Here is a 27,556-nt window from a genome sequence, read left to right as displayed (position 1 = left end):
CCCAGGAAGAAGGAAGATTCCTGAATCTAAGTGATCATATATCAAGAACAGGAGCTGGGGTGGGAGAAGAAGCATTCCTACATTCTTAGGGCTGCAAGGCAAACAAAATTTGAAAGCAGGGGAAATTTTCAAGTGGTATCTAATCCTACGCTTATGAAAAATTAATATGCCATCAGAGGAATCACAAGTACAGCTAAGATTAATGAAAGGCGCTTAAAAAATTACAAGCACACAAACTGATTTGATTAAAAAATAATCTCACTAGTCGTCCTGTAATATTCTTCAACTTATCCGCATCTATCCTGTCAGATGGTTATGATTAAAAATAGGTCAATGGAAGGCTACTGATAGAAATCACATGCAAAATACACATGCAGTAGATAATAACAGGAATGTCCAGACGGTTTTAAATGAAAGACTATTTAATAAGATTTTTTAAAGAGTGACAAAATTCTAGCATCTTACCAGAGTCTTTACTAGCTTTTTTGCCTTCACTATTATTTCTCTCTTTCTCACACGTGTCTTTATCATCAGCAACAGACACTGATGAGCTTTTAGCAGACCCTTCTGCATCTTCAACTTGTTCTTCTGCGAATGAGCACAAAAAATTAAAAGAAGCTAACTTAGGGACCATTCAACATTAATTGTAAACATGTTCTTTAATTAGATCTGCACTAAATTTATATATTTATCTCAGAAAGGAATAAGTGAAAAGAATAGCACCTTAAAAGAGATCTGGTATTAATGATTAATCATTTGCAAAATTTCAGATTCAGTCCAGAAATTGCAAACATTTCTTTATCAGAACACACAGCACTAGCCAGTGTGACAAATCAGATGTTTCATATTTGCTATTCACTGGCTGTAAGTGTTTCTGTCTCAATACAAACATAAACGTACACACAAGTCGGGTCTGAACAAAGAAGGCACATGCAGCAATATATCTGAAAGCAAAGGAAAGCTTTCAAAAAATAAAATAAATCCTATTAGAATCTGTGCATCCTGCTAATTGCAATATGTAAGTGCTGTGTTGGATCTAAACATTGAGAACTCTCAGTTTTCATCTCCAGGAGGAGCTATTCAGGGTAAATGACACAACTTGGTATATTGCTTCTAAGGAAGCAGCATTACCCACACCTCACTTACATGTTCACACCAGCTAGATTACATGAAAATCTTCACAGTAACTCAACCCAATTTAATTATTCTGTAAATCTTAGCTATGCTGCTACTAGTGGATTAATCTGTTTATGCAGTTAGCTTCTATGCTGGGGCCATGTAGCACTAATCCGTGAAAGGCCTACTGTTCCTTTTCATCTTGTGATCATTTGTCTCTGACTGTGCTGATGTCACATTTTAATGAATTTTAGAAATCTGAGTAATACCAGATAACCAGACTTGCAACTCCCTACAGCACAGCATGCTGTTTTCATTGCAATACAAACAAAAAAGAAAGAAAGTCATATTTCGCAGTTCAGGTAGGAATTATACAAATTAGGAGGGGAAGGTAAAATGGGATTCAAAACACCAGGCTGCTCAATTTCATACAATCTTTAATGACCATATAAATTAACCCTGGAAAGGCAAAAGGTCACAGACATACATTTGCATACACTCCTCTATTCACGTTTGATAAGCAGAGCTTTTACGCAGGGAACATGATACAATTAACCCTTCAGGAACCGTACAAAATGCAGCTACCGACATTTTAAGTGTCAAGCATTAACTGAAAATTACACACTGCATAAAATTTTCATTGTAAATGCTATAGTGATTGAAAGGGGAAATCGTGGCCCCTTCCGCACCCCATGTTTTATTAATAACATTCTGACAGCAGAATGAAATATCCTCTGTCATATGGAGCAGCTGAGCACAGAAAAATTGCTACTTAGTGCCTTACTTGCCAACTCTGCAGTGGAGCTGCATGCACGGGTAAACAATTGGAATCAGCAATGCCGAACTATTAAAAAAACACATTTCATTAAAAAAAATGTTTACTACAACTTTTAATTTTAAAAGGATCTGAATGTTTTGCATTGATTTTGTTTGTTTGTTTGTTTGTGTATGTTAGCAAATTAGATATCAATGACTACTTGATTCAACTGTATTTGAAAGGGCGGAGGCAATCCTCATTTTTTAAAAAAATAATATTGATGCAGAATGACCAGCACAAATGGAATAAACAATTCTCACTGCCTTAGCATGCTTTCTTCTTCTTCTTCCCCTCTCTCAGTGGTATTACTAATCAAACACTGTAGGCTCCCTGGTCACAGTAGGAAGCAAGACTATGTTTGTTAAGGGTGATGGGGGAGCACAGTTTGGGATGCTGTAAGCCTGTGATCGTGACTAGATTGGGTTGTATTAATGCCAAGTACACAGATAGACACACACACTCACACCATGCATCTAGTCAGAACCTATGGGCTAATACAGCCTCTGGCACTTTCATTTTGACTCAAGCTCTGGAATGGACGTGTTTTCTCCTCCTCCTAGATTTACCAGTCCATTCCCTTTGGGCAGGAAAATGAAGTGTCAGAGTGATACTGAGTGTCCTTATCTTGAGGGGGCATAAAATTGTAAAGGCTGTCATGGTAATCATTAATAAAACAGAGAGAGAGAGAGAGAGAGAGATGGGCAAAGAGAAAATCATGAAGGTACTAAAAGAATAGCCAAAGTATCATCATCTGGGTCTCATCAGACAATTTTTGCTGGGTGCTCTTTTTCTGGTATGTGTTTTAAGTATGAGAGAAATTCCCAGACATGTTCTCCTATACATCATCATGGTGTCTGACCTCTGCCTGACCCTGGCAACAGTTTGAGAAATCTAAATGTGAACAAAGACTCTGTGTCAGCAGCAGGGAGAGATTGTGGGGTAGACTTTCCTCCATCAACTTAATCGCAAACAGCAGTTTTTAGGCCATAACTTTACAGGGCTCCACCAAGCCACAAACACATAACCTTTGGAGGTGAAACTGCCCTCTACCCCTCCTCCCTTCTGTGATTTTTCTCAGTCCTCTGGTACTTCCTTTGATGTAGCAAGGCAATTAGATCTAATGTTCAAGTACTGCAAGCCTGTTTTATGGTTTCGAAGGTGAGAGCTGTTTATTACAGGTAGGCTCCCGGGGGCCATAAAAGCTTTGCAAATTTTAATCATGCAAAAAACTAATCAAATGTAACTTATACACACCATAAAAATTAATATCATTATTATGCACTATTTAAATTGGTTGTCTTGGTTTTTCAATGGCAGACACATTAAGAAAAATATTTGGCATTCATATCAGAAATATGTCTGGCTTTCCTTTCGGAAACCTATTTCAGAGACAGAAATGACAGTGGAGCTGCTTTTATTGTCTTTAAAAAAGTGGCAAAGGGCTGCTGATTTCTTGCAATGTTACACTGTTGCAAATGTCTTTATGAACTACAAAAAAAGTCACAGCCACACATACAAGCATATTAAGATGCCGAGAAGTAAAAATATAGACTAATTCCTATAATTCTTATGGGATTTTCAATACAAAAAGTAACATCAGGCACTTCAACAACTTGTACTTATTGCTTCAAAGCATATTGTTTGATCGTAATGTCATATTTTAATCAACAAAGATATCTGGGGGAAGTGTGCATGTATGAGTTCACACCACTATAGCTACTAAAAGATCTATGAGTGTGTTTAGATATGAACAAGTCCTTGTGGCCTGTTTTAAATTTACAAGAGTTCTACCTATATACGCTTACATATGTAAGCTTTGAAAATAAGTAGAACATGGAATTCAGTCATATTTCAATAGCTAACATAACACTCACCATTGCAACATGATATTTTATTCTCACCTGGTTTTGTTTTATCTAAATACTAAAATGCCTTTGAAGTCAAGTCCAAGTTTAACCACTGTCAGCCTTTTCTTTCCTGAAACCTGTTTTGAAGTACGCACAGTATTAAAAGCTGCACAGTTTGGAATGCTTATCATTAAAACTGGGCAAAACAAAAATTACCAACTGAAATATACATTTCCTTATTAGTTATGTTTACACATTTAATACATGGGAAATGCATATTTCAGAGACCAGTTCTTTCCATGTAATTACTATACTTCCAAGTTAGAGAGGCCCCTGTCTTAAAGATACTTGCCCATTTCTGCCACCACGAGTGGTGGGGAAGGATACAAACGGCAGAAAACATAGACCAGCTGGAGAACTATTCTACACAATCAAAGCAGCAAGAGCAGGGATTTGGCCAAGAAGCCTGAACCTGCAGGGAAGCTGCCTAACAGAAGTTGGATGGCAGGAGCTGAGTTGCAACGGTTGGCAAAGAATCTTCCCCAAGGACCTGTTGTTCCAGAGACACTCAGGTAGCAACTAAAGGATTTTATAGTGGAGCTGGCTGCTTCTGCTGCTTCTGGATCAGTAGGGCCCTGATTTGAGTCATTACTCAGTGCCTACCTGTTCCCTCTGAGTAAGCCTTGGAAAACGGAGGCCTTGGTGAACAGAAAAGGGGCTGCAACACCACTTCTTTCCTTTAATGCAGCTCCATCACTGTCACTGTGTAGCCTCCATGGATAGAGTGTCATCTGGGGGGCGGTGGATGTTCCTTGCCCTGTGGGGTAAGCTTCTGTGCCTACTCTTCAGGCGCTTCATAGGGTCTGGAGTATATGGGCACAGATGGATTCCTCCTAACGCCACTAGTAGACCCTTGTGATATCTGTAATGGCCTACAATATTAAATGTGTCGGTTTAGAAGTCCTTCAGTGTTCAAAGCTCTTCCTATATTTTCCCTCAATAATGTTTACAACAACTCTAGATTGCCCCCATGTTGCCATTGCATAGGCTGAGGATAAAGTACGGTAATAATAATAATAATAATAATAATAATAATAATAATAATAGTGGGATGTCTACAGCCACAATGAGAATGGCCAAAGTGAGGTACAAATCAGGGACTTCCTGGCTTGCTATACCAGCTCTTACTGAAAGAAGACTTTCTTAATAAGAAAAGCTGGACAGTAAATTAGTGTCAATTATTTAATGAATATTACTACAGATGCCAGGCCTGAAGGAAGAAAGGAAGATATTGTCTTGAACCAACAACATCATTAGGAAAGGTCCTTGAGAATAAAACACCTGCTTGCCTTTTGAAAGACTGGATTGTACCCTAGAATAACATCCTCAAATTATTTTAACCACAAGGTGCCTTATAGCTCATGCCAAACCTATTATGGCATTTATTTACTAGAGTACAGTTCTCCAGATATATGGCAGCTTCTGATATCGTAAGGTGCAGGTGTATGTGTGTACACACACACACACACATATGAGAGAATGAGGGAGGGAGGGAGAGGTGATGATTCATGAAGAAGTGTAGGTGATAGCAAACAAACTTCCTGTAGTGTGATAAAACCCAATATTCTGATTAAATCCCTACATGAAGGAGCTTAACTTTTTGAAGATCCTTTCCCTCTGACCTCATTTTTGACAATCTCTCTTGCACCCACCCATTGCCCAGTTCTCATCTGTATTGGAATTGTTTAAAAGATGTTTTAAGATGTTATTGTTTTATCACTCGCTGTTTGCCATCTTCAGCATATAAATTTAATAATAAATGGTCACCAACAATTGTGTGCCACTTAGAACAACACTTCACTTATCTGATGAAGCAGGCTCTAATCCATGAAAGTTTATGCTACTAAAAACCTGCTCTCGTCTTTAAGGTGCTACAATACTGTACTGTTTTGGCTGCCACAGACTAACACATCTACTTCTCTGTAAATACTTTTAAGAATCTCTAAACTGAAGTTTTTAAAAGCTGAAGCCCCACATTCCATCACAATGTTTAAATATCCCAGCAATATATGATTAAAGATCATGTTATATTAGCCTCCCAGGTGTAGTATCTTTATAGCAGTGAAGATATTTGTGCTGGGGGTGATAGCACATACAGAACTCTGTGAACATGCTCAGTAATTGATCTGGAATCTTGGACACAAGAGGTGACAAACCATGCTTTTAATTTCAGATCCTAGGAGTGCAATGGACAGATTTAGTTCCCAACCAATGGTGCAAAAATTATTTTATATATTTTACATATAAGTGAATGGTTGCTACTTATTACTATGGAGAAACTAAAGAGCTATTGTTGAGGTCAACAATGTGAAGTGAGCAAAATCTGCTCATTACCCTAAAACTGGATCACCCAGCTACCACTATTATGAAGAAGCAATATTCCTGCCCTCCTGCTAACAGTAGTCACAGGACGCAGGAATATTTCACACACTTACCACCAACTCAACTGGATAGGGGGAATACATGTTCACTCACCCAATCAAACCTGAGAGGAGCCTTTAGATTGGTATCAGGGAGGCAATCCTTGCCTTTCTCTATGAGTCTTGTGGTCTAGTCATGTTGAGCAAGAAGCAGAATCAAGCCCATTTTTACGCTTGTTTGGGAAGCAAGGATGACAATAAAAAAAGTTTGTGGAAACAATTATACCTCTGAATCACTTTTTAAAGAATTAAGCAGTATTTAGCCAATCTGACAGTAAAAGGGTCAGGCAGCAAAACTAACTAAAACCGAGAAATTCCAAAGCTTCTTTTTCTGAAATGAAACCAGCAGATTTTGACAGCTGGCTATTATAGCCTCCATTTTCGTATTGCTCAACATCTGCACAACATGAGAAGCAAACCCCTTTCTCAAAGAATCCCTACTCTGTTGTGTAACAGACCTAACAGATCACTCCTGTTCTAACCATCCCCACCTGTTCTTCATCCTCATTCTTTTCACTTCAACCTACCCTTATTGTACAGAAAATTCCATCACATTCCTCCTTATTTCCCCCCACATCTGATTTCTATGGATCTATGGATGAAGGATGGTATATAAATTTAACTCATAAAATAAAAAAAAAGTCATGTAATGAGCTCAGTAGTCTCAAGGAAACAACTAAAAGGAACAACACAACAGAAGATCCCCATTTCCACTCCATCTACTAAGGCCTATGGATTCAAGAAGATATTCTTCTGTTTCATGCTGCCCATCAAGCAACTACAACAGAATTCAAGATTTCATAATGTATAATTGTAAATGTGCTGCTTTGCTCAACACGTAAGCCTCTATCCACTCAGTGGACTTCATTCTACTTTATATTACTGGTCTAACAGTAACAAAAATGCAATGATTTTGCAAAGTTTTTTGCGGATAAAGTCGCTCAGATTCAGAAAGAGGTAGACTCCACTGTGGGAGCAGGGCGGAGGCGGGAGAGTGCTAGAGTCCTGTCTAGTCAAGTTGTGTGGCATCAATTCCAATCTGTTACCTCCAAGGATGCGGACAGGCTGCTTGGATTAGTGAAACCAACCACCTGTCTCCTTGATCCTTGCCCATCCTGGCTTATAAAAGCTAGCCGGGAAGGGCTGGGCAATGGGCTTCGCGGGGTGGTGAATGTTTCTCTCTGTGAGGGAGCCTTCCCAGACCCGCTGAAAGAGGAGGTTATTAAACCGCTTCTTTAAAAACCATCTTTAGATGCGGCCAATATGGCCAACTTTCGCCCAGTCTCAAATCTTGTGATTGAGCGAGTGGTTGCTGAACAACTCCAGGCACGCCTGGAAGAAGTGGACCATTTGGATCCCTTCCAGTCGGGATTCAGGCCTCATCATGGGACTGAAACTGCCTTGGTGGATGACCTCCGGCAGGCTAGGGACAAAGGTGAGAGCTGTTTCCTAGTTCTGCTGGATCTCTCAGCAGCTTTTGACACCATCGACCATAACATCCTTCTGGACTGTCTAGAGGGGTTGGGAACACTGTTATACAGTGGTTCCGCTCCTTCCTCCTGGGCCGTGTTCAGAAAGTGGTGGTGGGGGATGAGTGTTCAGACCCCTGGGCTCTCACTTGTGGGGTGCCTCAGGGTTCTGTCCTCTCCCCCATGCTTTTCAACATCTATATGCAGCCACTGAGAGAGATCATCAGGGGGTTTGGGCTGGGTGTTCATCAGTATGTAGATGATACCCAGCTCTACCTCTTGTTTAAATCAGAACCAGTGAAGGCGGTGAAGGTCCTGTGTGAGTGTCTGGAGGCGGTTGGAGGATGGATGGCGGCTAACAGATTGAGGTTGAATCCTGACAAGACAGAAGTACTGTTCTTGGGGGACAGGAGGTGTAGAGGACTCCCTGGTCCTGAATGGGGTAACTGTGCCCCTGAAGGACAAGGTGCACAGCCTGGGAGTCATTTTGGACTCACAGCTGTCCATGGAGGTGCAGGTTAATTCTGTGTCCAGGGCAGCTGTCTACCAGCTCCATCTGGTATGCAGGCTGAGACCCTACCTGCCTGTGGACTGTCTCGCCAGAGTGGTGCATGCTCTAGTTATCTCTCGCTTGGATTACTGCAATGCGCTCTATGTGGGGCTACCTTTGAAGGTGACCCAAAAACTACAACTAATCCAGAATGTGGCAGCTGGACTGGTGACTGGGAGCAGCCGCCGAGACCACATAACACTGGTCTTGAAAGACCTACATTGGCTCCCAGTACGTTTCCGAGCACAATTCAAAGTGTTGGTGCTGACCTTTAAAGCCCTAAACGGCCTTGGCCCTGTATACCTGAAGGAGCATCTCCACCCCCATTGTTCTGCCCAGATACTGAGGTCCAGTGCCGAGGGCCTTCTGGTGGTTCCCTCACTGCGAGAAGCCAAGTTACAGGGAACGAGGCAGAGGGCCTTCTCGGTAGTGGCACCCGCCCTGTGGAATGCCCTCCCACCAAATGTCAAAAAGAAAAACAACTACTGGACTTTTAGAAGACACCTGAAAGCAGCCTTTTTTAGGGAAGCTTTGAATGTTTAATAGATTATTGTATTTTAACATTCTGTTGGAAGCCGCCCAGGGTGAGGTATACATATATTATTATTATTATTATTATTATTATTATTATTACCACATAAAAATCAAAGTGAATTTTGATTATTAAAGTTTTAAATTTTGATTACTACAGTTCTACCATTTGTTTTTCAAATGATGTTCTTGCCTGAGGAACTATTTTAACCCAGATGTTATTTTCACCACCTTATTCAGTTTACTGACAATAACAGATAATACTTTGTTTTCAGAGCTTGGTAGGTGACTAAATAAGCAATACACTAGAACAGTGATTCCCAATTAGCTAAGTACTGCGGACCTGTTTTTCAAAAGCCAAGCTATGGACCCCTACTTCTGAAAATTTTTGATATATATATATGGTAGTTTTTGTTATGTGAATGGTGTCACAGACCCTCTGGGTGGGTTACACGGAACTCCATATGTCTGATGGCCTGTGCTTGGCTTATTGGGCTGCAAGCTGGTGATGGCTAATATATGCCCTCTCTTCCTTAAATGTTGTTGTTGTTGTTACTATGTCATTTTTAACACTGAACTGCCTTAAAACAATTTATAGAACAATAATAGAAATAGCAGGAAACATGAAACCAAGTATAAAAGCAAGAATACCATAAGACCTAAACTGCACATCTAAAAATATGCCTCTAACAGGAACAAGTCCTACCCACCTCATTTAAAAGTCCACAGAGATAACCAGTTACCCTCCAAATTAAGAATCAAAGGCCAATATAAATTAAATGTTTTTGCCTGGCACCTAAAAACAGACAGCACCTGGTATGCTTCCCAGGGGAGTGTATTCTGTAAGTGGAGAGCCACTACTGGAAAGGCCTGTTCTCATGTCGCCTATGCTGCACCTCCCTTGAAGAGGACACATGGGGAAAAGCCTCAGATAATGAATGATGTGTCTAGGTTGGGTCATATGAGGAGAAGCTGTTCTTGAGGTACTGGGGTCTTGAGCCATGAAAGGCTTTATAGCTAAAAACTTTGAACTGAGCCTGGACACTAATCGGTAGCTAGTGGAGTTCTGTCAAGATTGGAGTTATATGCTCACACCATCTTGCTCACAATCTGGGGCAAGATGGTCTAAGAATATAAACAACTAAATTAAGATGGGCAAGTAAGCACTGAGCAGTAATGAGTCTATGCCAAGGAAGAGGGAGAAAGTGATTAATAGCGGATGGATAAACAACGACAGGAAATGAATTCCACTCCATATGGGCAATGAACATATTTGACTTCTAAAATGTTAAACTGACAAAGTACAACTAAGTGAAGAAGATGTAACATCCATTTGTCTTAAAATATCTGTACACACATTTTAAGTGTCTCTCATTTGCCTCTCTCACCCTGATTTCTATTGTAATGGGTAGCTTAACTGTCACGCTGCTCTTCTTACACATGGCACTGTAACCAAAATATGATGGTCCTTGGAAACAGACTTACAATTTAATAATTCACCATTGCCCAACCCAGACAATTACACTTCCCTCTCACATGTCTTGGGGAGTAGGCATGTACTTGCTACAAACAGCCTTCCAATCTAAAACAGCTACTCACCATTCACAACATGCCATACAACAGAAATATGGAAATGGGCTGTCCTTGTGACAGACCCAGATGTCTATTCTGGCAACAGGATCTATCTATCTATCATCTATCTATCACTTAATCAACAAAAGTCTCTAAGCAGTTTACCTAAAACACTGTAATTACATAGAAATAATGTCATCCACAACATCAGGGGTTAATTCACCTGCTCATCTTCCACAATGTGATATATACCATCATCTGCTAGCAATATCCTTCTGTGTTCTACTAGTTTATACACAAAATATTAAATGAACGCAAATCTGACACCAGAAATTTCAATATTCAAAAAGCCGATGGTAAAACAATTCAGCCGCCCAGGGCAATCTGTAAGTGACCTCAGGGTGGCCATCCTAGAGCAAAGGAACTTCAAAGAGACACTGCAATATGAAACCACTGAATTACAAGACAGCAAGTGGTTCAATGGTGTCACTTGTAGACTGAAAGAAGAAAAACGATTTTTAGCGCATTATGTGCGTAAATTTGCTTACCACTGCCAACCCTTGACACCAATAAAATATTATAGCAAAATATCATCCAATTAAGAGCTAATCTTTATTAAATCAACACAAGAAAAAATGCTGAAAACTAGAACTAGTGCGAAAATGTATATTTACCTGTATCATCTACAGCTGAACGTTTTAAGTTGTTAAAAGTTTAATATGCATTTCAGCTTCAAATCTGAACCAAGTCGGCTACACAAAATCCTACATTTGAAAGGTACCTCAAAGGTCCTCCAATCTAACTCCCTGTCTGTGCAGAAAATGTATAGGGTTATGTTTTGAAATTTTGTTCCAGGGCTTCCATTTTTAGTGCACAGCACAGTCTTGCTAGTTTAGAAAAACTTTTGTGTTACACACTATGGATTTCAGCCTATCTTTATAAAGTATAAATCTTACCCAAATGAAGAAAACAAGGAAAAGCACAAGGTCTGGTAAACCAAATACAAATTTAAAATAAGCCAAGCAAATGTGCAATTTGAAGAATAAATTTCTATGTAGAAGCATAAATTGTGAGACCATAGACATAAAGGTAAATAAGAATGGCTAAATGAAGTCAGAGAAATTGGGGGGGGGCGACAACAACACCTAAATAAATTACTTTTATCAGTCTTCGGTACAAAAGCTTGAAGGAAAATATCATCTGAATTTATTGGGTGTTTTAGTTCAGAAAAAAGGCTATTAAGGGAAATGAGACAGATGGTTACACAATTTTTAATAACATGAACAAAATAGAGACAATACGTTTTGTGTCAAAATACTAAAATCTGGACTTGTCCAATAAAATAAGTTTAGGTAAAGGAAAAACAAAACAACAAACAAAGCAGAATTTATTTACACAGGGGATATAGCTCAGTTGGTAGAGCATGAGACTCTTAATCTCTGGGTTGTGGGTTCAGGCCCCATGTTGGGCAAAAGATTCCTGCACTGCAGGGTTTGGACTAGATGACACTCGTGGTCCCTTCCAACTCTACATATAATTATAGTTGCTGTGACAGGCAAATATAGAAGGCTTTTCTAAAAAGAAGTATTAAACAGAACTGATGGTAACAATATCATCAACTATGAACTATGAACTGTACTTATATGTTCCATCCCATTATTTCTCAAATCACCAGATATTAGCAACAGTGATGGTACATATCTAATAGAGGCATACCGGTAGCTATCCCTGTCATGCCTTGCTTGGCCATTTTCTTAGGGTGAGATGGAGATGGAATGTGGGACCAAGGGAACCTGACTCTCGAGAAAAAAATTTGGGCTTTGGTCTGATCTAGCAAAATACTTCTTATATACCGTATATCTCGGCGTACAAGATGACTTTTTGACCCTTTTTTTCCTCCCAAAAGTCGGGGGTCGTCTTGTAAGGCGGATACTAAAACTGGGGTACTCTCACCCGTTGGCAGCGCCGCTCTCACCCAGCTCTTCTGGGGCTTCTGACACATGGGAGGCCATTGGAGAGCCTCTTGTCAGAGCGGCAGCTGGTTCGGCGTCCCCGCGGCTCTCACCTGGCCAGTCCTCCTCTTTGCGTGCTCCTGCTGGTCTACAAAAAAGGCTGAGCTGCTTGGGTGCTGGGCTGGCGGGGAAGGGAAAAAAACAGCAGAAAAGCCCCACAAACGTTCTCCTGCTGATCTACAAAAAAGGCTGAGGGGAGGGGGGGAAACGCAACTCACACCAACACACAGGGAGGGAGGAGGAGGAGGGGGAGGGGGAAAAATGCAACTCACAACAACACACAGGGAGGGAGGGAGGGAGGGTGGAGGAGGGAGGGGAGGGGGAAAAAACACAACACACGCCAACACACAGGGAGGGTGGAGGAGGGAGGGGAGGGGGGAAAAACACACAGGGAGGGAGGGGAGGGGGAAAATGCAACTCACAACACACAGGGAGGGAGGAGGAGGGAGACCAACTGGTCCACTCTGAAGCCCTTCCACCGCCTTTACGTGCTTCATAAAGGAATCTTGGAGCTTCCCTAGGCTTAAGGCCCGCTGAAGAGGGTGATTTCACGTGCAGTCTGAGGATCAAATCAAATCTGATGTTTTTCAAATTTTTATTTGGTGTGCGTTGTAAGAGGGTCTTATACGGTGAGTATATCACTAACTCTAGATTTTAATTGGAAAAGTTGGGGGTCGTCTTATACGCCCAGTCGTCTTATACGCCGGAATATACGGTACTTAAAAATGGGGAACTACTTTAGCTGCTTTTCTGACTCACAATTTCACTTGAAAGGCAGAATTATGAGTGAAGCAAACAGTTTAAAAATAGCATACAAATTAGGGGAAAATCAGTACAGATTTGATTTGAAAAGCAATGGCACAGAAATGCTTTACTGGTTGCTAAATATTTTATGACTAAAATTTTAGCAATCTTGCTTGTACCCAAAATACGAGTGCATGCTTTTTAAGCTGTCAAATACCTTCATGGTGTCAGAACGTGTGTGTGTGTGTGTGTGTGTGTGTGTGTCAGATCACTATCATATTACTCACACTTTGAGCTAAGGAAATAAGTATATGTTGAAAATGCCTCAAATGGAAAGACTACACGTTAAGCTTTAAAGTTTAGGTTGCCTTGTTTTCTGAGGACCCAGAGTGGTAGATGAAGCAAGACACTTTTCAAACCAGATCCCTTCAGGGTACCCTGCAGGCTGTAGTCCTAGCCTGAAGCAAGGAAAGAGTTGGGACCTCAAAACGGCGCTTTTAAAAAATACCTATCCCTTAGTTGGACCTAGGCCAAAGCCAGACGATACAGCACTTGATGAAAGCACATAAAGGTTGTGTATTCAAAGTATGTTATAATTTTGCGCTGCCTCAGGATACTTGAACCATGCCTCTTGCAGGCATTACAACTAAGCCGGTGTGAATCTTCCTACATAAACTGTTCAAGCTTGTCCAATGTAACACGTTTTCTCCTGGCTATTGACAATAGAATACCTGCGGCCTTGCTCCTGAACAACTATTAGGCTATATTTGCTGTTTGTCCAGCCATGTGTGTCTGTGAACAGCAGATCAACCTCTCCTAGTGCACTTCCCTAAGAAAGCATCCCTATCTTTTTTCAAAATACACCCTGTGTATTCGTCAGGTAAGGAAGCTAACACTGCTTTCTATATAACAGACTGTGAACTTGATGGTATGCAGAGAAGGGAATCCATTTCTCATTGCATCCTTTGGGAAATGTATGCCAGAAGAAATATAATAAAGGTATATGAAAGAGGTTTCTTTGGGGATTTTATCAGATAACAATTATACCAGATCTGTCAAAGACAAACACACAAACCAATCCAAGATTATTTTTGTTAGTGTGGAATATTTTGTCTATAAGCAAATAATCAATGTGATGCTTCTTTAACTAGCTACAAGGAAAATAAATAACTTCAATGGATTACATGGGAGAATGCTACCAAATATGAACTCCAGGATGTTTTGAGTTCTGTAATCTCTCATTTCAGTAAATTTGAAGAAGGCCCATCATACTATTACTCCTGCAATGTCAAGACATACATCAATAAATTGCAAATAACTAAATTAAAGAAAAAGTAGATTATAGTTACAAAAAGTAATAAACAATTCCTAGCACTCCAACAAAACACTAAATTAAAAGCAGGACTGATTCAATGCATATATATTATTTACACTTCAAATATTATGGAAGAAAAAAGACACAAGAATCATGAATGTAATAACTATGAAGATGCAGTTGCCAAACAAACAAAAACTATCCACAAGTCGATTCAGAAAAAAACTAACTCAGACTATGCATGCACCATACATTTAAAGCCCTCCCCACAAGAATCCTGGAGTTTGTTAAGGGTGCTCTGTGAGGGACTCTTTACAGTTCCCAGGATTAATTTTTGGAAGGTGGGAAGGAAGGAGAATGTGCTTTAAATGTATGGTGTATGTACATAACTTCCCTATAATTTGAAGTTTATTTTGTCAGATGCGCAACATATGGCTTACTCATGAAAAGTGATGAATTTGTTCAAACAACACACACACACACACACACACACACACACACACACACACTTCTTTGAAGTATAACTCAAGAATGTTACTGTATTGCAAGGAACTCCAAGGTTAAAAGTGTGATCCTAAATGTGTATACAGTACTAATTTGATACAAGAGTACAGAGCTCTGTTAAGTTTGCAGCTCCAAGATGTTATACGTGAACTGTCCTGCAGAAAGGGCAAAACAACAACAACTAATAATAATAATAATAATAATAATAATAATAATAATAATAATTTATTTATACCCGCCATTTATTTATTAAAGAAAATTTAAAATGCAGATACATGCCCAGTCATGGTGTGTGGGTGGGTGCTGAACAATGAATTCTTACATAAGTGTACTATGTATTAAATGTATATCATCTACACTTAAAATTTACTCCATGAGCATACCATTTAATCCAGCAGAACTTTATCAATATCACATAAAGTTAACAGTTCAAAGATGGTTTCCTTAAATGTTTATCTTGGTATTCTATGGGGGAAAGACTTAGGCCATTACAGAACTCAAACACAAAAGTAAATAAAATTCTTAAAATGAATGCTGATAATATGGAAAGCTAATCTTTACTGAGTAGGCACAAATTCAATCCAGCAAAATAGAAATGGTTTGATCCCACTGATTTTATAGGACTAAAATCAGACTTGATTTAACAGAACTTAGTAGGAACACCATGTGACTCAGCTATCTTAAGTACCATATGACTATGAAGGTTTCTGATTTGCTTCTCAATTGTTCTTACAATATTTTAGGTCCTTTTTACTTAAACAAATCCTAACAATAAGGGTCTGTCAGCAAATATAGCTTTACAAGGTCCTGTAGTAATCAGTTTATGTGGAATGCAACCAAATAATAAAAAACACCACAACTTATATTCCCCAAATGGTGAATTATGTCAGATAGAAAAATGCATTAGCTTAGCCACCTTATACCTATAATGCTATTTCACTGAATTCTTTATGAAAACTGAATATATGGCTCAAGTTATTGTTACTTAAACTCCCTAAATGAAATAAAGAAAGAAATGAACAATTTAGAGTTGTGAAATCTGCCAGTATAAAATTATTTAGTCCACCGCTACAGATACCATGGTCAAATAACTTAACCCTAAAAGAAAATACGGTATTTCTTAAATGTAGCTGGTCTAAAGCTAAACCTGCTTGGTGTGGGGGGTGGGAGATAGAAGGAGCGTATAAAGGATTCATAAGAGATCTTTCTGAAAATGGCAGAAACCAGTCCTTGATTACACAATCTGGCATAATCATGGAGTTCTTTCTCCTGTATTCCTACTGTAATACATAAATTACATGACTTATCTTTTATGTGTGATATTCTTCATAAATGCAAAGTCATTAATTTGTATGGTGCTTAAGGAACTATACTTGTTAAGTATTGTTTCCTTTGCATCCTCAGCTTGAATTCAAATCACCTTCATGTGAAGAGCTTTGCCTGCAAGAGAAGTGTTTACCTATGGGTCATCTGACATCATTGTGGCTTACAGATGGGCAACAATGTCCACCCTGAGGGGGTAGACGAAACCAGGATCCAACCTGCCAGCCAGATCCTATTCCCCACCCCCTGCTGTAAGAAATGAGAGAATGGAAAGAGACAGTTTATATAGCAGAATTTCCGGCAATGGTTTGATCCTTCTTTATTTAGGCAGTGACTGTATGGCGGTTGAACTGACCAGGATCTTCCATGGTAGAGATTTGAGGGAGGTTGTATGCCTTCACTTTTGAGTTTGGCCAAACTGCGGGAGGCAGTGGAGGATAGGGCTGCCTGGTGTGCTCTGGTCCATGGGGTCATGAAGAGTCGGACACGACTGAACGACTGAACAACAACAAGTATGCCTTCTCTGGCCTTTATTCCTTATCACTTAGAAGAATAATAGTAAATTTAAAAAAAAATTAGAAATTTAATCTTAAGAAATTATCACTAATACTTTAGAATTTGGATTACTCTCATGTAGAACATTTTTTAAAAAAGTATAGCATATAAACAACCTCACTAATATATTTCTATATATCAGTAAAGAAGGTGAGAAATCAATTGCATTTTATGGAGCAGGGTCCACCCACAACCAAAGTATATTGTTTTCCCCCAAACTTGCAATAATTAAACTCCCCCCCCCACACACACACCATTAAGAAAATTTGTCTTCAGGGTTAGAAAAAAATGTCATGTGCAGTACCGGCTTTAAATGGATGATTTCTTCTAGCTTATCCCAGAATGGCATTGACTTGACAAATGTGGGAAAGTCCACAGCTGTGAGATGGGGGCTTAGGTTGTGGGCTCTTGGTCAATTGAAAGGTTGCATTAAATGTAAATTATAGGTCTGTTACTTAGATATATACCCTTCTCAACCAGGTGAAAGGCAAACAGGTCCTGCACTAATTCACAGATGAACTTGCTGGCAAAAGCAAGTGAAGAGGCAAGCAATTATAACCTTCATCTCGGATGAAAAGGTATTTAATATAAAACTATGCCATATATGTTCTGTTTTCTTTTTTATATGAAAAACTTTGTGCTTTCTCCTTTCATATATGTTATGCAAAACTGGCAGTAACAATGGCCTTTTATTAAGGATTTACTGAAACAAACCCCTGAATTTTCACTGTTTTTCTTTCCTTTCTAATATTTACAGCTTATTATTAACACCAACATCACATTTCATCTGCACAAATGCCGAAGGGTAAAAAAAAGTCACACACACCCCTTCTAATGTGACCTGTAGTTAGACAGAAAACAGTTTTCCCAGTCACCGCTTGGCTTCCTGTCTGTGACCTCTGAAAAGCATTGGAGGCCAGGGTTAATGGCCTTTCCAATCTCTGTGATAAGAATTCATTTTGTTCTATTACCAGCAGTTATCTCAGGAGCCTGCTGCATCACTTCAGCAGGGTTCAATCAATGAGAGGACCTAATGAAGTAACCAGCTGTAGCTCTATTTCACCTGGTCAACTCTATCAGACAAATAAGATCTATCAGTCACACAACTTGAAGCCAATCCTAGAAGCATCGTCTCCACAAGCTGAACCTTTATGCATATGAACTAATGATACCTCACAATTTCTTTTTAATCTTCATTTTTAACACAGCTATTCAAAGGCACAAAATGGAATAAAAAAGACTGAGAAATGTTGCGTTAAGAGGACAGTAACAGAATTAACGACGTCAAGAGTCACAGAATACTAAAATGTTTTTGTATTAATAGAAAAACTTTACTGCCTTCAAGTCTAGAATGCAGGCAGGGACGTCTTACCCACAGAGGCTAGTGGCACAGGGCACCAGGGCGCCAAGTTCTTGAGGGCGCCAGGGAAGAGGCGGAGGCTGGATGTGGCACCTACCGGCATCAGATCACCGCCCTCACCCACCTCTGCCATGCCGCGCCGAAGAAATGCCGCATCCGGAGCCTCCGTCTGCCATGGCCACTGCGGCATGAAGCAGCCAGCTGAGCTAGGAGGCGCCGTATCCAGCCTCCGCCTCTCCCCCACCGGAGGAGCCGCCCTCTAGCTGCTGCCTGCCTCCTCCAGTCCCGTTGGCAGCGCCGTCCTCCCTAAAAAACTCTGGAAAATGGGGGGGGGCGCCGGAGGGAGCTTTGCACCACGGTGCTGGATATGCTTAAGATGGCCCTGAATGCATGGCTAGAAACTAAAGGCTTGAGATAACCCCAACATTGGAAGAAGTACAATAAATCTTTGGAACCCTCCGCCAACAGCATAATAAGGGTCAGGTATTCTTAATGAGCACCTAATGCTGACTGGTTGGTGGGGAATGGAAAAGTGTGGGGAGAGTAATGGGTGGAATATCATATAAGAGGGCATGGGTGGCTGGCTGGCTGGCTGGAACCCTGAACAGGATCACTGCAATAGCAAACTCAAGTGACTGAAGTGAAACAGGTCGACCCAAGGAAGTAGCTTCTACATATTTGGGGTACTCCCTGTGTATGCACCACTTCAGAAATAAAGGGAAATGGAAGGCTAAGGGAAGAAAGAAAATTAGATCGTGAACGCACCTAACACAGGTGTGGAGAACCTGTGATCCTCCAGATGCTGTTTAACTACAACTCCCTCCATCTTTGAGCATTCGCTGTGCTGGCTAGAGCCTATAGGAGTTGTGAGTCCAGCAACATCTTTAGGGACAAAGGTTCTCTACCTCTGCCCTAACAGCTTACAATGAGCATCCTGCAGGGGGATATTACGTTTGTGGGGTTATACTTTGCAAGGTTAATACACCAGTAGTACTGGTATCTTAATATGTGCTGAAGCAAAATAATTGCCTGTGGTCATCTATTAGTCAAGTGCAAGACAAAATATTTTGCTTCACCACATATTAAGTTACCAGTACTACCACTATTAAAAATAGTAATACATACTATTTATTAATCAATCAATCAATCAATCAATCAATCGCATTCTACATGTGTCTCAAGGTGATTTACAAACATACACTATCAAATATAAAAGCATACACTCATGGTAATAATTTGCTACAATTAGTTGTACCCACCATATTTCAATGGAAATATTTACTGTTCTATTTCTGGATCGCTTTTGATTTCTAAAAATAGATTGTTTTATATCTAAGAATGTAGTGATTTTATTCTAGATTCAATTTAATTTAATTACAGATTTGATTACAAACATTTCTACAAATAAACAAAAATAGAACACCAATACAGTCAATCACTATTTCATGTGGGGATTCCGTTCTTGGTCCCTGCATACCTCACGCTCTGCCCCCCATTCCATCCTTTTAGTGACATGTTTTGTGACATTTCTAGTCACTTCTGGGTTTGGCACCATGCACACATGCATGTCTTTCGGACACATGTTAATTGTTCATTGCTTGTTCACACAATCTACATGGACTATTTAATGCCAGGTTCTAATGTGCCACAATATTATATTAATAGTATCCATTTTAGCCTGATGCTGAATCACAAAAATACTATGGAAAGCGAAGCAAGACAGCCCTTATTTTTAGGTATGCACAAAATCATGTCTAACAGTTTTCTTAATCGATATCAATATCAATAAATGAAATTTGTATCCTCTTAGCAAAATGCCTTCATAACAAATGGAAAGAGGAGAAATTATGGATATTTAAGGTTAAGGAAGAAAGGTGCAATATCTAAATAATAAGATAAAACATGAAAGAATATGCTAACCCCAAAACTTCATAAATGCGTACAGATAATTCTCTTTTATCAATCAATTATACTATGGAAATCAGTTTAGAATCAATGTCAAATAATTATGCATATGCATTTTCTCCATCTAAATACAATTTTAAGATTGTGAGCTGAGAAGTCACCAGTTCAAATATTACCTCAGCCATGAACTCACTAGGTAGCCTTAGGCAAGCCATTAGTCTCTCAGCTTCAGTCCCACATCTGCAATATGGAGATAATAATACTAACTTATCTAAAAGGTCTGCTGTAAGGAATGCATGTTAAAAGCTTTGAACATTTAAAATGAACGATGTATACTTGTTGTTGCTGTTATTATTTGTATTATAGTATGGTATTATAGTTTTATGCACTTGCTAGGATCCAAAGGGCTACTTTAGACATGCCAGAGGGTTTAGTGTCTTATATATTGCAGATTCCTATGCCATTCTACAAATTGCCTTTGAAAATCCTTACAATTTCAAAAGTTGGGGCTCAGGAAACAGCCATTCAACAACGCTTGGACACATGAAACTACTTGTGTAGTTCACTGGATCCTAACCAATGAAACAACTTCCTTTTAATCCCAACTTTATTTAAATCAAAGTAAAAGGGCCAATGAATAACACTATCTGACATTTATGAACATTTTTCTCTAAGGATAAGCCTACCTGTATACTCCTGAAAGAGGCCTTAAATGCCTGTATTGCATATGTAAACAGATAACTTTATGCCTAGCAGGCATTTTGGGAACATCTGTCAATTTTTTTATGGAATGCACTGATTGTGGGCTATTGATTGCATTTAAACAAAGTTGTTGCGAAAAAAAATCAGCTAACAATTCGTGTAGAAAGAGTTGATCAATATTTAAATGACTCCTTATTGATTTAAAATTAACTTTCAATTAAGAGATCTATAGGACTCTTAACTGCGACACTTATCCATTCAAGAGAAAATAAAGGTACATTTATCGATACACTTAAACAGCAGTGGCTGGTTTTCTATTGATTCAGTCATTTGCGCTGGGATTCGTTAGCGTCATTGGGCTTTAACTCGCTTACTAGTTCTTCTCAGTGTATAGTACTGCAAGATGAAGGAATGTACGGTACATGGAAAACAAAGAAAACCAAGAGCATTTACAGATATACTAAAAGGTAAGGTATTTTATGATTTTTAATACTCTTAAAATAAAAGCAGGAAGACTTCTCCCAGAAACATAACCTGACAAAACTATGCTTATTAAAGTAAAAAAACAACAACATTGTGCGTATGTAACAGGAATGTAAAATGAATGCAGTTTTTGCTTGCTATTGCTGTTAACTAACATTCAGTATATGTATATATATAAAAATTTCAATATATTGTGCAATTTTTAAGGATTTTGTGTTTTAGAATGTTCAAATACACAAATGTAATGTAATGTGTGCAGGTTGGGGAAGCTCAAATAGATACAGTATGTGTGGTATCATGCTTATGTGTGTGGAAATATTTTAAAGAGAGGTGTGCAGTACAATCTTGCATCCGTTTACTTGGTAGTAAGTCTAATCATGTTCAGTGGGATTTGGTCTCAAGTGAAGGTCTGCAACCTTAGGATGCAATACGCTTACTAGGGAGCCTCGCTGAATACAATAGGACTTCTGAGCAAACAGGCATAGGATCATCCTTAGTTTCCAGTTTGGTTGAAAAAAGCAAGAATACTATTATTGTCCATTATGATATAAACACATTTTAGAGGATTTGGTAAAGTTTGGCACTTTTTTTTCTTCAAATGTACAAGAAAACAGAAGATTATATATTTCTAATTCATGAACAGAATATCAATGCTATTGGAGCAAGAATATTACATTTTCTGGATATTTTGCATACTAAAGTTGCAATCCTATAACACTTATCCGGGAGTTAACCTCACTGAACTCAATGGAACTTATTTCTGAGTATGTAGATATGTCAGGGATTAACTGTAAATTAAACATATAATATAAACATACAATATCAGTCAAATGTATATGGGATTTGTTTTTATTACATTTAGTCTGTAATGCTATGACAACATCTTGTTTTTTGCCTTTCAAGATTTAAACAGAAGGCAACAAAACTAAACAAAAATGTTGATTTAAAGAAGACATTCCTTTATTAGCTTTAGGAGGTGAACTTTTGTTCATATTGCCTTTTGCTTTACATTATTCTGTTTAGAGACAAAGGAAGGCAACAGCAAAATTAATAGACTGCTGTACACTGAGAAAAGCTTCCCTGTGCAGCAACACAGTATTATTTGATGTGGGGCAGGGTTAACTGAGGATGACTTCAGCTGGCCTTGTTTTCCTAGGCATGACTGTGTTGTATTCTTTCGTGTGTGTGTGTGTGTGTGTGTGTTCTCTTTTTCTCATAGCCTAAAAATGTCTGTAAAATGAATCAATAGTATTTTAGCTTGACCTGGTTATTACCTATATATTTTCTGTTAGGTAGTAAAACGAAACAGTATAATTAGGTAAAAACATCATAACTGAAAAAGTTCATTTGTTTTTTATTATCTAGTTATATAGTTTGAGAAAAAGAAAAGAATTTACAGTCAATTTGGTGCTGACCCTACAGAAAATATATCTAAATGCAAAACAAAACAAAAAATCAGGCTTATTTTATTGCACCTTTAAATACACAACATTTGTTTTGGGAGCAATAAATAAATAAATAAATGTGCCTTAATCCTATCAGAATTAACAGGATTTAAGCATTTAGCTCTGTACGTAAATCCTATTAAATTTCAATGGGATTTACGTGCACTTACACTTTCTCAAGCAAGCACCCTGTGTTCTTTTTATGGCCACTTCAGTTTAAATTGTCCTAAATGTTTAGTTCTAGATTGGTGGATTGGTTGATATTCAGGAGACTAAGGTCACTAAAATCATGGTTTAAAGCACTAAGAGAATAAACTGTTTTAAACCATGTTTGAACATGTATTTTCTAAACAAAATATGCATTGGTTGGTCTAACCAATAAAACATACATTTTTGAAACAAATGAATGCTTTTACTTTTCTTAGTTTTCACAGAGTAATCATTTTTTCATTGTGGAGCCTATTATTCTGCATTATTGTCTATTAACAGATGGGCAATTGAAATTCTGTTTGTTTCTGTGCATATGTACAAACTCTAAGCAATACCTTTTACTTAATGTCTTACAGAGCATTCCTAAGTATAGGAAGCTGGCACAAGTTGCCCCTATTCCAAACTCCATTCATAAACAGGACTACTGCCAGCTGAGATGGAGTGAACCTGGAAAAGGGAAAACAAGCTTTTAAAATAGAATTTGACTTGCACTACTACATTACTAGCTAGATGGACCAACTGTCTGCATCGGTATAAGCTACCTTCTTATGTTCACTTGGTGAAGAAATCCTGAAGTGGAAGTGGGGAAGGAATAGTGCCCTGTATCTGCAGTGCCCTGTTGGTATCCATCTATACACAGGCACTGCACCAGCTGTGGACTGGATGGAGCCCAGTCTCCAGAGCAAATTTTACAAAAGCAGATTCATTTTTAATGATAGGAACCATGGGAATGACTTTCCTGTTGCTATTTTCCATCTGCTCTAAAAGCACAGAAATGGACAATTACACAGGCACCGTGGGATTACATGTAAATAACAATATGTATCTTTTTACACACACACACACACACACACACACAATCAGCATGATGCATCTCATATGATTCTGCTCTACTTACATGGCTCCTCCAATTGGGTATTATCAGAATGCTGCGGAAAGCAGTCACAAGGGAAATGTCTTCCAAGTCATTTCAGGCCAGTGCATGGATTAAATCATGGGTAGGCAAACTAAGGCCCAGGGGCCAGATCTGGCTCAATCATCTTTTAAATCCGACCCGCGGACGGTCTGGGAATCAGCGTGTTTTACATGAGTAGAATGTGCCATTTTATTTAAAATGCATCTCTGGGTTATTTGTGGGGCATAGGAATTCGTTCATTTCTCTCCCCCCCCCTAAAAAAATATAATCTGCCCCCCACAAGGTCTGAGGGACAGTAGACCTGCCCCCTGCTGAAAAAGTTTGCTGACCCCTGGATTAAATCAATCTCTGTTCAATCCCCCCCCCCTCTTTATGCCGAAACAAACAGATTCACTAGTTTGCAGAAACACACAAGGCACCGTAATTTTTAGCTACAAATTGGATAGGCTGAATGTGTAGAAGGCTACCAGGACTACATCCACTGGCCCTGTTCCAACACAGTATGACTGGCCAGCCTTCACTCCGACATCCATGCTTTCATTGCAATATCTGCAATAGCGGAAGGCTTTGCACAACAACTTTATGTATATAAGCTTCCACACAAATAGGGTTACCATTAGCATAGAAGTTGACGCACATACAGCTGGGTGTTCCCCTTTTCAGATGATGTGCTCAGTACAGTGTTCAAATGCTGGTGGAGGTGGGGGTCAGGGTCAGCAAAGTTCAATGTTGGAGTAAGGGCCAGCAGGTGTATTGCCTCTTCCGTTCCAGGCATTTAGCCTATTTGTGGAAGTGACTTTGTGAATAGGGCTACTATGTGAACATCAAAGGGGTAAAAGCATTTTTATGGACTGACAGGGAAAGAAAATAATTCCATTAGTACAGCCTTTAACCACACCAGCCAATGTCTCTGGGAGTACATTAGAGCTGCAATAGGAAATGGTTCCTAAAACATGGTTCTTATAAAATATGTAAAACTATTTTTAAAGACAATAAAAAGATTCATAAAATTTATGACAATTTTTGAAATTCTCAAATAGTTAATATGGGATTATGAATTTATCTGCTTTTTTAAAAAACAAAAAAACCTTCTTATATTAACTCCACTTTAATCTGTTAAGAATTTGCTCGCACCAAGTCGGCTGTAGCCAATCCTAAAACTCTGTCTATCCTTTTCACTGCAGGATTCAGAAATTATTCCTCCAGCTTGATGTACAAGTAAAATAACCTTGGACACCTGAGAATTTATCTATGGAAACTGTATTTCACATTTATTCCATACATCTATATTCAGACTAAAGGAGGACTGTGGAAGGAGGACTGAAGAAAGCTATTTTAATGACATAAAATGTACTCTGGTTGTAGCTTTTTCCAGATTTCAGATTTTTTACTTCTGGAATGGGACCTCATAACTTAATTCAAACAGGACAGGAGATCTGTATTGAGGATGAACCGCAGTGGGAAAACAATGGGAATCTAACCAGTGTATGCCTAAGAGGCAAAACAGGTTATTCCTTACAAATAATGGAAATAAATGTTATCTAATTTCTGAAATTCCCTTATCAAGCTTGATCTGTCTCTGTGGAGTTTTGTTTCAGCTCTCTTATTGTATTTCTTACTAAAGACCAAAGTCATTGCTGATAAGACTTGATTTGAGATATAAGTGTAACATTCTATGATATCTTATGGTGTAGGTAGTTCATTTAAGCCCAGGGCATTCCTGTACCACAATTTCAGAGAATCTTCACATCACTTTAACCAAATTGTGACAAACACACATGAATAATTGCAGGAGGTGGTGCCACAGGGTATACAATTGTTTCTGTATTCAAGGTGCTATACTCAGTCCATTCTAGTGCTCTCTGCTGAAACATGCAGCATGCTATAATCCTTTCACACTAAATATATAAAATAGTTGCAATCATTCTGATACAGTGCATTATATTTGCAACATGTCAAATTTAATGTCAAGTACACAACAAGGAACATTCTACAGCTGCCAAGTTCATATGTTCTCTCTTTCACACAAATATGCAAATGTTTATGAAAATCAGTCACCTTCTCTCATATTGTGCTGATACTTTAATTTAGAACTAAATGGAATGGAACTTCAAATCACATATGCCCCACACCTTGAATCAAGTGTGTGCTACAGTGATTAGCAGTACCCTAAAGTACGTGTTTAGGTAGCTAGTTTCCTTTGCAGAAAAGAATATATCAATTTCTAGAAATAAAGTCATCTTGAAGATTTCTAACTACATTGATAGAGAAAGTAATATAAATCCATATGGGTAAGTTTAGTGCACTTGCCAATTGACATAAAGGCACACTATATAATTCACTTTAGGTTATTGTTCACTTTTCCTAGAAAGTACACATAGGACTACAGCTTAACTTATTGTTTCAGTATAGAAAATACAATCGCATTAACACCAGTCATATTCTTACATGCCACTGATTAGTTGGGCCTTAGCTGAATAGAAAATCTTAATCTTCTCTTCCTTTTTTTTTAATACTGAGGAGGTAAGCCCTCTCCCACCTGCACACGTAGCTTGCTTTTTCCTCAAAGCTCAGGAGATTCCGGCAACAAAATCAATGTATGCATGTTCAGAGCAGTTTTCAGGGTTTTGTAAGACAAATCTTTCAAATGGGAGCTAGTTTAATGCTATTGAGCTGAGTTTCGATCTGACAGAGTGAGTGAACAACACAGAAACAGTTCACTTACCACTGCTCACACTACAGGAGGTTGCAATCAGGTATCGCTCTGTGCAAATACAGCTGTGCTATCTGCTATTTCTCAGTAAACTCTAGCACCACCTAATCCAGCAGTCATTTGTTTAAACAAACAAACAGATACAAAGCAATTATGAAGTTTAATTGTTTAGATTCTCCCACCCCCACCACTAGTAACAAAGTTCAATTAAGCCTATTCTAGTAGCTTATATGTAAAGCTATGCAGGTACCTGGCAGCATTGTAGATCTTATTTTCCTAGTGCTTTACAGGAAGTTTTTCTAAACCATTCCCTTTAATAATGAACTTGGGAGATGACATATTTATCAATTTCAAAGTGAAATGGGACAATTTCCATAACTACCCAGTAATCTCATTGTCTGGAGAAGGAGAATGTGGATTCACATTGAATGTCAAAGGCAGGAAATTGGAAGAAAACCCAGTTTCTCTTTCCCAGGGCCCCTCCTGCATTCATGACATTATTGGGGCGGTCATACACAATCCTGCTTTTGACATGGTTCGTGCCTACAAATGTTTCGGAGTGAACACAGTACTTCCGTTCCATTCAGTGCACATCCTGTAACAGCCTGGTGAAATCCCAAAACTTTTTATACCATAAATGTTTTGTTTCATTTTTGTTCCCTATACAGCAATAATGTCTCCATAACCACCACTCTGCTGTATTTAAGCACAATGTATAACAATAAAAAGCTGTAAAACAATAAAATGTCCCTTAGCTTAGAACAGCCAAGGAAAGGTATGAAATGATGGTTGGGAGGTCCCATACCCTCCTCCGTGCAAATTGCAACCCTCTGCTTCCCAGAGAGATCTGGACTTAACAGCGTTATAAAGCTCCTGTTCCAGGCCATATATAGCTTGAATAGAAGACTTGTGTGAAGTATAGATTGATAGAGTCGTAGAATTGGAACGGACTACGAGGGCTATTTGGTCCTCCCCCCTGCAAATGCA

The 27,556-nt window shown here is 38.9% G+C and overlaps 1 protein-coding gene across 12 annotated transcripts in view; it reads right to left on the bottom strand.

Moving 5' to 3' along the window:
- Positions 1-27,556, bottom strand: part of ZFHX4 (zinc finger homeobox 4) — a 179,885-nt gene that overhangs the window by 33,165 nt on the left and 119,164 nt on the right. For 11 of the 12 annotated variants that reach the window (XM_033155461.1, XM_033155459.1, XM_033155460.1 and 8 more), the window contains exon 5: positions 466-588. The exons of the other annotated variant lie outside the window; for it this stretch is intronic. In XM_033155461.1, coding sequence (XP_033011352.1) covers positions 466-588 — 123 coding nt within the window. The remainder of the gene's footprint in view (positions 1-465; positions 589-27,556) is intronic. 12 annotated transcript variants of the gene reach the window in all.

Source organism: Lacerta agilis, chromosome 7 (assembly GCF_009819535.1).
Source record: "Lacerta agilis isolate rLacAgi1 chromosome 7, rLacAgi1.pri, whole genome shotgun sequence".
NCBI classification, from domain to species: domain Eukaryota; kingdom Metazoa; phylum Chordata; class Lepidosauria; order Squamata; family Lacertidae; genus Lacerta; species Lacerta agilis.
This window is presented reverse-complemented; position numbering and strand designations above follow the sequence as displayed.